The 12,716-nt window shown below is 29.4% G+C and overlaps 2 protein-coding genes across 3 annotated transcripts in view; both read right to left on the reverse strand.

Moving 5' to 3' along the window:
* The window catches only part of LOC135135248 (uncharacterized protein), a 252,781-nt gene that overhangs the window by 25,486 nt on the left and 214,579 nt on the right, over positions 1-12,716 (reverse strand). The window lies entirely within an intron of this gene.
* On the reverse strand, positions 1,030-8,531 carry LOC135135249 (leucine-rich repeat-containing protein 70-like). Its single transcript, XM_064064273.1, has 2 exons — positions 8,230-8,531; positions 1,030-1,909 (listed from the first exon to the last, which is right to left on the reverse strand). Exons 1-2 carry the CDS (start codon positions 8,274-8,276, stop codon positions 1,213-1,215), a joined length of 744 nt encoding a protein of 247 aa, XP_063920343.1. The 5' UTR covers positions 8,277-8,531; the 3' UTR covers positions 1,030-1,212.

Genomic DNA, 12,716 nt, shown 5'->3' on the forward strand with positions numbered 1-12,716 from the left:
TTAGCACATTCTAGACACAATTTATCAAACAAAAAATGTACGATGACGTCATCAAGTTTTTATAGATAAATTTTGAATAATGTTTATAATAACCTTAAAATGTTTTTAGAACATTGGGTTTTGTAGTATTTACGTTAAACTGTAAAATGTTATACAATTCTGATTTTTGTTCCAAAAATATAGATATCTGGGATATAGAATAAACGGCTTCATAAACCGCAGGTATATAAGTCTTTTATTTTAAAAAATTTGCCTGTGCAAAATTTTGAGATAACGTCATCGAATTGTTGGTGAGAACAATCGTCCTATACTTTCCGAAGTTATCTGTCTAATAAAATCGTCAAAATGTGAGATAGACAGACAACAAACAGACGACAGACATATGGTAATGGGAGACCTATTTTTTCATAGTGTAAGAGTCATGAAACGTCGAGAAAACAAGAATTTCATTACGCTCGGGAAGTAAAAATAGAAATCTTGTTTAGTTGTGTGTTCTCAAATTTAAAATAATAAGTAGTTAGTTAAGCTGAAAAAAATAATAAATAAACTGAATATCTGCATAATGTGGAAAATTGACTTTCGTTTAAAAGATCTATAAAATGTACTAATTGTTTTTTTAAGTTGAAGTTATATTTAAATTAACGTGTGAGACGTAGATTTGATGAAGATTTTTTTAGATTTTGAGTTTGTTGTCGCATCGAGTAGTTTAGAATTCAGGTCTCGCTTACTGAACATGAATGTGTTTATTTAAAGTTTAATTAACTTGGGTAGCTGCTAACTTCAATAATATATATGGAATCGTGGTGATTTATGATTCCGAAATTCATTCATATCCTTTACTTTAACTTAAATATTAAAATGTTCTACGTGACATGATTTATTATTGTTTTATAAGTGTAACGCATATACAGAATATACACATAGCAGAAATTCAGTGGAATTGGAGTACCGTGCTTATATTAAACTTCTAATCTAATATTCTACCTTTCCAATAACGAATCAACATACCGGAGTGTAATTACTCATAAGTTATGTTTAATGTTTATGAAGTGTTGATAGAAAATACAAACAATCACTTTCAATCGTTGAAATATTAATTTTATCATGAAATATCACGAAAAATGATACAAATATTAACTAATAGAAACTAAGTACAAATACAAAGCCGTATGAATAACAACTACAATAACAATTTAATCACACGACTTAAAATTAAGAAATCTTTAAGGAAACTGCAGTATTTCGTTTCGGTCGCGCCGCATTCCTCTTGCGTTCTAGTTTGTTCCCTTTAACAATATAAATGCTTAGGGACTTCGGCATGTAAGCCTTCGAAGGTACGCGCTTCAACAAATTATTCCCCAAATGCAAATACTTGAGGTTTGTCAAATGGCTAAACATCTTCGGAGTTATATATTTAAGATAATTGCTGTCCAAATACAGAACTCTCAGCGATGGCGTCTTGGCGAACGTCATCGTTTGAAGCGCTCTAATTTTATTGTGGCTCAACATGAGGGTTTTAATCGTAAAGCATCGCATCAGAGGCTTCTTCTTCGGTATCTGGATCCTGTTTTTCGCTAGGAGGAGCGTTGTCAGTTTCGGAATGACGCTGCTCATGGCTATGGGCAACCTTTTGATTTTATTTCCGGTTAAATCCACCATCTCCAAATTCGGCATAAAAGTAAATATTGTTCTGTTAAAGCTCGTCAGATGCATGTGGTCGGCGTACAGGGTGTCCGCTTGTCCAATCGGCCATTGTTTGTAGAAAATTAAAGATTTTCCCATTCCGGTTATGTCAACACATTTTACGGGATCTGACGGAAAAAGAGCTTTTGAGGGGTTGAGATATGCGGTGTTGCGGTTGCTGCAAGCTGCACCTTCCGTGAAACCGCCATCAACGGGCTGTTGAAGACTAGAAGTTAATGAAAAATATTAAATTAAGTCGAAGCTGAAGAGCTGTATAACGCCGACGTGTCACAAGCAAGGAAAATTTCATGTGTTTTTACAGGATATTTTGTTACGTTAAGAGAATATGAACATCTGTTGTATGTAGTAATGAAACGATGATGTAATATTTCACATTTTGTTTAGATTTTTTTGTCGATTATGAAGTAAGATGCTTTAATGTTTTACCAGAATTAATTTAATAAGTAAACAAAACAAATTGGGACAAAAAAGTCAATGTTTTATTAATGAACAGACTTGCAAATAACAGAATGCCAAGTTTATATACAGGTCTTGAACAAATACTTAGGTAAATATAATTCCAATAATTCTTGGGCAATTTACGGAGGCTCATTAAGGTAATTTGGTATTCTAATTGTGAAGCCTTTAATGGTGCTTGTAATTCACAGAGAATGTTTTAAGATGCTTAAATATTTATGCCTGTCATTACACTCTAGTAACTTTACAAGCACATTCCAAGAAAATTTATAATTATTGTTATAAAACTTATTCTTGTAATAATTAAAGTTTCAAAGAGTGGCACAATTGCATTAAAAGAGTTTTAAAATAAGGGTGGAAGCTGTAAGGTCTACATACAAATTTAAATTATTTTTAACTGTTAAAATATTCGGAAGGAAAATAAAAAAGAACTTTTTAATCTATTCTCGACTAATTAGGGATCAGTGACTTATAGCAGTTCCATGTTGGAAAACAGTATGGTGCATGCACACGTTGGAATAGCACCAACTGCGCATGCGTGATGCTTACTGTAATACAAAGTTAATAACGACTTAATAGAAATAGTTTCCTACACAACGTGTATTCACAAGTTGTGAAAATATAAAAATCAAATTTTCTAACTTAAACAACGTTTTATTAAATGTTTGTTATAAATAATGTGTAACATAATAACGAAAGCACGAACACGGCTATATGAGGTTTATAAACTTTATAGGAAAAATTTAAAGCATAAACAATTTTAACCAAATTAATTTTAGAGAATGAATTTGTGTATAAATTCAAATTTTGCCATATTGAAAAAAGGTGACTTTATTTAACCCTTTGGTTATAAACAGAAGCTAGGCTTTTTATAGCACGTATTTTTTTAGAAGCATCATGAAATTCAAAAATTATTTAAAATTGGTCTTGAAAAAAAATTATCGGGAAATTTTAATACTATCCACAGGTTCAAAACAATTACATTCACTTTACTGTACAAAAAAGTGAATAGTTATCCAGCGATGACTTCACAACTTTATCAAATAATCTAAAGTTATGTAAATTGAACTTTCCGCTCCCCTAAAGTACAATCAGTTAAATAAATGCAATTTGTTAATAAACTATACAATTTAATTTTGGTTGTGCGTATATTTAAAGACAGTTTTTTTAAACAAATTTTTTTGATGAGGTCATTAAGTTTTAGAAGAAATATATAGAGCGAGTCACTCTACATATACAGAGTGTTTTGTTTGTAATGGGTAATATACAACTTTTTTTTTAATGAAATATTCTATATACTAGTTATAGTGTTATTTTTAACATTTGTGTTATAATATTTTGTGGAGAAAAAAATTCAAAATACGCGCTTTGTTGTGGTCTATAAATTTTTTTAATTATTACGATTTTCAAATCGATATTTCAGTTTTTTCAAATAGAACACCCTATATTTTATCCCTGGATCTTATTCTATTTTTGTTCTCTTTCTTTTTTTTATTTTCTATATTTAAAGTTGATATAGTTACTGAGATTTATTACTTTGTTAAGAGATACATCGACATATTAGAAAAATGTGAACAAAAACTAAAGTAACATACTTCAATTAAATACAGAGTGTTCTATTTGAAAAAAACTGAAATATTGATATTTGTAAAGTTTTAGATTTTTGTCGTAAACACTTTGTATATTAAAATTTGATTTAATTGATTACACAACAAAGCGCGTACCTTTATTTATCGTTCCACAAAATATTTAAATATAACCCTCTTGCGATTTTTTTGTGAACCTTTCCATTACCAAGAAATTTCAAGAAAATTGGAATAACCTGGCAATGTCGCATAGAAACTTCAAAAATAAACCGTGGTTAAAAGCTTAGGAAAAGGTTAATGAGTATATGTAAAAATATATAGGGTGTTTCATTGAAAAAACTAAGTTGTGTGTTAAACCGTAAAAACAGAACATTCTTTATATTTAAAAATAATGTTAGAGTATAGTCATTAAAGAACCATAAAACTTTGGTCTTCGACTTTTTGTTGTATCTCTAATAATTAATTGTATACTAATAATATCAGTTTGGATAGGTACAACGTAATATCGACATCCAAAATCTCAAGAACTATGCTAGCCATTTTTATTTATCCTGTATAAATAACTGTAAAAATTAGGAATACACATTTTAAATGACATTTACTTAACGAAATTTTGATGTGACGTCATCCATTTTTGTGGAACAGATGGATAGGAACAGTTTGGTTAGCGCTTTACCGTGTTCCCGATAAGCTTACAGGGTGTGTGCAAAATTTTAAAACAAATGGTTTGTGGTTTATAAGTTAAATTGCAAAATTTTCTTGTAAATTTTCTAAGCGTACGTCAAGGAAGTATTTAAATAGGGTCCATCCGATAAATGGCTACTTTCATGTTTTCTGGATGTTTCATGATCCCAAGAGCACAAAAAAGTACATCTCACGGTCTGTCACCTGTGTCAATTTTTATTAAACAGGTAATCTCCAAAACTATTTGACCGCCACTGGGATGATGTCATTTCCAGAATTTACAATAGTAAATGTTATTTAAATTTAACATACTCCTGCACTTGTTGTTTATCAATCCGTGTTGAGTTTTTACCCTAGACACCCAAATTTTTGAAAAAAATAATAACATTTTCGCAATTTAATTTTGGGACTATAGCACTGACAAACTGAGTGCTTTGAAATCTTGCAAACGTTTTACGGTAAAATAGTAAATCAAAATGTATCCCTTTATCTCCCCCCCCCCAAATAATGGTGTCATTTCAAAATTTTGCCGAATAAATCCTAAAATATTACTAATCTATACTTCCGGTTTATCAATGCTTAGAATTAATTATACCGAGTGAGTCAATAAAATTAATGAATGAGGATGTCTATTATAGCATACAATACTATTAGTAGTATTACATGCAGCTACAAAAAAAAATATGTAATAAAATTCGCAAAAGTACATTTTACATCTAAAATAAAAAATAAGGATATATTATTAAACCACCAGAGTAGAGAAATATTATTTTATAAAATTTAGACAGTATTTATTTACTTGGAATTTTTTTTATCTAAGGTCAACAAATTGTCGCTATTTATATTTACTATATGCTATAAACAATAATTATTATATGCAAATAACATGTTTTTATGATGCAAAAAGCGTTATATGCAAAGTCCGAGATCGTTGAAGCAATTGTAAAATATAACTTTGCTGCGACAACCATAATATTTACTTCACCAATTCTTTGATGATTTATTCTAGTGAAAAATAAAATATGTATATATATATATTTATTATTAATTAAAAAAAAATGTTGAAAAGTTTTGGTTATTTCTAATTCTAGAAGAATTCAACAAATTTGATGTTCACTTTAACCATATATATTTTTATATTCCATAAATTCATCAATTATTGTTATTATATATTGTTGGTTTAAAAGCTTAAAAAGATTTACTTGTCTAAATATGTAAATATATTTTAGGGTTAAAACCTAAATTAACAAGATTTTATTTCATTCAGAGTAGCAAGGAAAAATATTATCACCTTTGTTGTTCTGCCTCAATTCAGTATTATATGTAATATGTATTTTACGTGTTATTCTTATGTCATAGCTGAGTGATCTTGTTTATACGGTTGATGTAAACAGGGCTTAATTATGTTTAAAAGCTGATGAAGACTTTTTTTGAACAATTGATTGAAAAAAAATCTCATTTGTGGATGTTGTTCGATTTCATATTTTAATTACATTTTTGAAGTAAAAACAAACATTTTATTTTTTAGTTGCATTTTTTTCTATATTTACATAAAACATTATCAACTGATTTACACAAATGTAAACACGAGAAAAATCATATTTGTGTTATTTATTAGTTCTAAAGATAAAGGAGTCACCCTGTATATGACACTGATACTTCCTATTTCTATGTTCTTTAACAAGCAATAATTATATTGAAAAATGTACAAATTAATTTTTATACGAAAAAACTCAAATAAAATTTTACTACTGTATAAAAGTATATAAATAATGTAGAAACATCTATTCTATTTATAGTCACATTTTTCAGTTAAAATTAATACGTTAATTTTTAGTATTTATCGTAATAGCAATGTGGTATAGGATGTGGTTTCAATCCGGTTCCAATCTTATAGATGTAATAATGTAATTAATTGTATGCACATTTCTAACCATTCGAAATTTGTGAAATAATTACTATTTGAATTATACATTAAAGTTTTCAAGTATTATTATTACTATTAAGTTTTTTTCATTTATACGCTTGTGAATGCGTAGATCTATCAAGATTTTCAAATTTATTTAATATTTACATTATGTTATAAACAATAATTATTATATGCAAATAACATATATTTTTACTAAATGTTGAACAGTTTTGCTGTTCATTTTGGCCACATGGATTTTAGTTTTATAAATAACTATTTTAAAACAAATAAAAAACCCACTGATTCCATTATTTATTTTCTGTCAGTTTAACGTTATGGAAAGGTCTACTACCTTTAAATAAATAAATATGTAAATACATTTTACGATAGGTAATCTCGATGGAAGCTAGTTTTACTAGATGGTAAATCAACAAGGAAAATTATTGTTAACGGTGTGTTTTTCCCAAAGATCTTCTATGAATTACTTTAGTGCCTAAAGTGAATACATGTATTTGTTTGTTGTTCTTGTGTTACAGCAAAGTAAAAGAACAAGCTGATTTCTGCAGCTGAATACGTTTGTGTTAGTTAGATAGTTAGTACTATTCAAAGTTTGTAAAACAGGGCTTAATTATGTTTAGAAACTGTTTTGCTATTTGAACATGTATTTTTTTCCATAGTTACGTAAGAAATTATCAACATAATACAATCAAATTTTACTGCGGTGTTACTTTGTAGAATTATTTAAATGCCAAAACATCTCCCTTATTTATGTAGAATCAGACTTTTCAGTTAAAATTAATACGTTAATTTTTATTTATCGTAATAATAGTGTGGCGCGGGATGTGGCTTCGATGCGGTTCCAATCTTGTAGATATTATAGCGTAATTAATTACATGCACATTTCTAATCGTTCGAATTTTGCGAAAATAGAAACTGACTAGAAAAATACGTCTTATTTTAATTGTTCGTAAAAGAGGACATGCAGTGCTGGTATTTGTCACGAGTGCGCTAATTTCTCCTTTTCTATTAAACTTAAATGCACCAAATTAAAAATTACAGCTCTGTTTTATTTTTAGCTCAAGTGAATGAGAGGAAACAAACTTTTAATTAAAAAAAATGTGTCAATATACAGTAAAACTTGCTGGGGACAAGCGTCAAGCAATTTTTATTTGAATCTTTTTTGAAAATAATAAAAAACAAACCATCTATTTTGATATATTGATAAAAAAAAGACAAAATATGTGTATCTTTTACGAAAAGGTATTGGATTAGGAATTTTGAAAAAAAAATCCATTGATGATTTATTTTATTATAAACATGTAAGTGTTGTTAACATGCACCCTTAGTGATTCAAACCATAATTTAAAGTTATTATGCACTATTTAATTCGCTGCATGTAACTCAGTTGTGACATCGTTATTTGATCATATAAGAGAGATTTCGCTTATTTTTATTTTTTGTGTATCTTATTTAGAGAGGCAATCACTGTGAAAAGAGGTTAAAACGATTCCACTTTTTTTATGAAATTACTTGTTAAATAATGTGATTTGATGAATAATTTAACCAGATTTGCAAAATATTACCTACAACAAATATTCAGGAAATTGTTAATACGTGTTATAGACTGAGTAGATATTAATATCGGACATAAAACCCTATGTTGGGTGTGCAGCTTTGAGGGTTAAATAGTTATCTGATGGTTGTACATTGTTTTAGTAGCATTCTTGGGAGGGTGTCTCATGCATTGCTGAAGAAGCGTTGTTTTGCACAGGCTAAAGATAATGTACATAGAGAGAGGATGATTAGGACAATGGAAAGGCTAGTATTTGTCTCATACTGTATATATATGTACATACTAGTGACAGCCGTAGGTATTTGAATAATACTCACATGGAATTTAGTACAATTATTACGGTAATGAAAAGTTTTCGCGGCATTTTAACATTATTGTGGCTCGTGACGCACTGAGCCAATTTTATAAACCAGATGGTAAAATTATACGAAAATCTTATCTTTAGTAATCGTCATCACGTCATGTTCATCCAAATATCACTAATAGCTCGCTTTTCTACAACGGTCCGAATAACGTGAAGCCAAAGACATACTAAATTGATTCTTGAAAAATTTTTCACATGTTCTTGAATTAATTATGTAATAATTATACACGTCTCTTAGAAAAACTTGTTTGATAACCTTTGAAGCCGCGGTAGCACAACGAAACTCTCTGAACCATATTGAATTTCCTCTATGTCCTATTTGTGTTGTAATTTAATAATTAATTCACGTATGAATTATTATCGCGGGTGGATGCCCCAGTTCCTTAATAAAATTTGAAACCATATAGTTATAGGTGAAGATCCATGCATGACAAACGGGCATAATAACCTGCTCTCAGGAGCTATTAGCCTTTTAAAAATTACATTTTTAGCGGTACGCTAAGGGAAAATGTATAGTATTTCAGCATCAGCGTTGCAGGGATAAAAATGTTTCTTATTTTTAGGCAAAATTGGAAAAAATAAACGACAAGAAGGATGCTGTATTTTATTCACAAGGTCTCTACACCTGCCGATAAATTTTCCTTCGTATACATATTTTTGCAAGAGCAAGTGAATAACAAACACAATTTTAATACTCTGTGAAATCGACGATCTTTATAAATTCAATGTACAAATTAATTTAGAAAACGATGCAAGTTTTAAGTGTTTTTCTACGAGTAAAATATTTCACAAAATTATGACAAACTGTTATTTTTCAATTAAAAATAATTATTATGGTGGAACCGGTCTTTACAGTGGACCTAGTTGATACTTTAATGATCTTTATTTATGAATTTCAGCATAATTTGTATGTAAATATTCTAGAATGTTTCCTCATTAATACATTTATAGTCACATATCTCATACTGACAAATTACCATATAAATAGATTGCATTCTAAATTTTGTTCACTATAAAAGAGTGAGCTAAATATTTCAACAACTCATTAAATAATATTTATATTATAAACCACATTTGTATGACTTTAACTGACTTCATACTAAATTACACCAAGTGTAACTTGTGTGAAATACTCGTATATCTTACACGGTTTTTTAAAGCAAGACTATCTAATAAATAATAATAAAAGAACAAAGTTATGACTAGTGGTTAAATATTTACGTAAGTACGTACTTTCTTTAAGCAAATAACTTCCATGAGTACAAAAAAACTGCATGGGTTTTCCAAAAAAGAAACAAATATTCAAATATTTAATTAGTGTGAACATTATAAATTGATTCATATACTCTTTAAGGATGTATGTTTTTTCTTCATCGTTAAGTGATTACTTTTACATTTGAGTGAAAGTAAAAAATTATCTCTGTCAATTAAAATCATAACTAATAATTCGATTCAATTTGGTGGTGAATGGAATTTTCTTTGTATTTTTCGTTTAATTTTATCAGCTGGTTTTTATTAACAGATTAAAAAATGCTCATAACTCACTTTGTCGTGGGCGTAGGTTATTTGCTAATTTGGATACATTTTTCCGGTTTCAATTGCGTTATTTTAAAATAAATCTGGAACTCCAGACTGTGTTTTGGGTTTTATGTTTCCTTAACAATGCTGATAGAGAAATGGAGAAAGGAATGATGGTTTTAGTACTTTATTGCCGTGCTTGTATGTATTATTTGAAGGAAAATGAGGTTTTTGTAAGTAAGTTTTCTGAAAGCATACTTGGCGACAATTCTCGATTTTTTCTCTTTGTACCTTCTTCGCAGTATTCATATGTGCACTATCCTTGAAGATGAACCGATTGGATTTAGTTTGGAATCTCACGGAATGTCGTCAAATATTTCGAACATCTTTGTTGTGTGCGCAATCTTTTTCATTAAACTGCATGGTCACAGTGGAAATATTTCCAAAATTAATTGAATAGAATTCCGTTTTTTAATGCTTGGCGTTGATTTGGAATTATCATTTTGCAGTAATATTGAAGAAATATTATTATCAGGTCAAGGAGTTGATTTTCTTAAATACACAAAAGCAAATACATATTTTAAAAGATTGTTACATCAACTGACTTACATGAATTTAAGACTAAAATCTATACGCTAAAAGTTCAGTTCTTTTATCCTACGACTCAATGAACATGAAAAATGAATCGAGATGTATCCCTGGCGTTTCATAGTCATTCCCAGCGCTCCTTTTCCCTTTCAGTATTCGATAACACAAAAATAACACATGGAACGGAAGGTAGACAAAAAAATCGCTGAATAGAAGAAACAAAATAATGTATTCTTTTTTCAATTGAATTTTAAATTTTTAAACATTTTCAGTTTATTGAAATAATTTTGGGTAATAGTACCTACTCAAAAAGCAAAAATCATAACTATGTAAGCATTATGCTATTTATATATGTTATAAAATAAAATGTTTTCATGTTTTCTCGATGTTTCATTACCTCTAGAGTGTGAATAAAGTGGTCTCCCGGTTTCGTCTGTCTGTCGTCAGTGTCAAATTTTACTAGACAGGTGCCCGAAACTACTAGTACATGTTGCATTAGGAATATCATGTAGATGCTAAAACGTTAATCAAAATTTGACTGATCATCCCCATCAAGAATTCGATGACGTCATCTCAAAAGAATCTACATTAAAATGATTTGAATGTTATATAATAATATACTTCTACAGTTGTGGTGTACACATCCAAACTTTCGTAAAAAAAATCCAAATTGTATGTGACCTTTTATATTAGGAGTATAAGCGGCAGTCTAATTGCGTGTTGAGTTCGTCTCCGCCTTCTAACCCGCATTCGAAGCGCTGAGTGGGTGGCTTCGTTTTTTATTTTAAACTGTGGCTCTATTTTTATTGATTAAATCAAGAATAATTCACCCAATTTTATTGATCAAATCATACGTCTTTTTAATTGAAACATTTTCAAATGGGAAAATTCGCTAGAAATACAGGCATAACCTTGCTCTTTATCAATGCCTTCATATTTTTGAAGCAGTTGTTAATAACAATTAATCAAGGGTTGGCTTGTCCTATGAGGCAATGCTTCAACAATGAATTCGCGCTGTATCATTATTGTTATTTTCCCTGATCTATTCTATACATTTCTAGCCATTAAAATGTTGTTTCCTAATTTTTAAATATAGTAAGTAAATATGAACAATTATTGTTATTCTTATTTTCATCGGTGGATATTCGCTGTTCCCATAATTAAATAATGTGTTTCAACACACTAGACGAAGGCAAACTCAATCTTGCCTTTGTACGCAAAACTGATGCCGGTTAATATGTTGGCTGTCCCATAAGCGCTATATGTTGAAAAAAGATAAAATTAAGGCTAGTCTCATTCTCCGTGTTTACAACCGTGACAGAGAATGAATTTCAGGGCGTATGTCAAAGTCTATGTTTTGCTGGTCATCATTTTTTGCTGACGAGATTATTTACCTTATTTTCACAAGCTAACGATTCACTAATTTCTAATGTAATACATAATTAATTCCAAACGTTGTGGTTCATAAATATTTACAGTACTAATTGAAATCTAGTACATTTTATTTATTTCCAATATTCGATGTTTGTTAATAGAGGTTTAATCAACTTTTTGTGTCAGAAAAATAATGTTAAAGTGGTAAAACCATGCCCGATTGTGTTGGTGTTCATGCGTCTAGCTACTAATAAGGCATCGTTTTAAAATTCTGAACGACGCTTGATATTAAACTTTTATTTACTTTTATTCCAGATCCTTAACATAAATAATCTTTAGTATGCCAGAACGGAGAGGAGTGGAATTTTACAGTTGACATTTAAAATAAATAATCTTGAACATCTACGCACTGTAGAGATATTAAATTTGTTAGTTAATTCCTGAGTTCTAAAGGCAACTTTATCGTGAAGTTTTTGTTTTAGGTTGGAGCACGTCTTTTATTCAAAATAAATGTCACCATTATTATTACAAACAAATATTTATTCTGTTAAATAAACCAAACACAAGTGATAACAATGTTTTATCTCTAAATCATTTTCACTGCGACGCTACATAATTTATGGGCATCATTTAATAAGCATAAAATTTAATTTTTTCTTAAACCTTAAACTGCAAGTTGGATAAAGCGCTCTGGAGCTTATATTTTTATTTTACAAGCTTTAAAATCCTTGCAGCGTGAACTGTAAATTTTAAATTTGAAAGCAGCGAGTGTCTATTTAGCACATTTTAGCCGGAGTCCCCGGATCCCAGAACTAAAACTAAGTGATTAATTTTCATTTTATGCAAAGACCTCTAACAACATTGTCAACACCTCTACCATCAAAAGGGATCTTTCATAACACTTCTCCCAATATGGTAATAAACGGTTTAGAGCTATTAATGCCAAAACCAGTGAGCAAA

The sequence above is a fragment of the Zophobas morio genome, unplaced genomic scaffold (assembly GCF_036711695.1).
Source record: "Zophobas morio isolate AGI-343-1 ecotype UQ-CSIRO unplaced genomic scaffold, CSIRO_AGI_Zmor_V1 ptg000024l, whole genome shotgun sequence".
In the NCBI taxonomy this organism is placed as follows: Eukaryota; Metazoa; Arthropoda; class Insecta; order Coleoptera; family Tenebrionidae; genus Zophobas; species Zophobas morio.

Excerpts from the sequence above, each read along its gene's own strand:
- LOC135135249 (XM_064064273.1), bottom strand. The coding sequence starts at position 8,276 with ATGCCGCGAAAACTTTTCATTACCGTAATAATTGTACTAAATTCCAT. Across the intron at positions 1,910-8,229 it reads ATAATTGTACTAAATTCCAT|TCTTCAACAGCCCGTTGATG; the intron begins GTGAGTATTATT and ends ATTAACTTCTAG.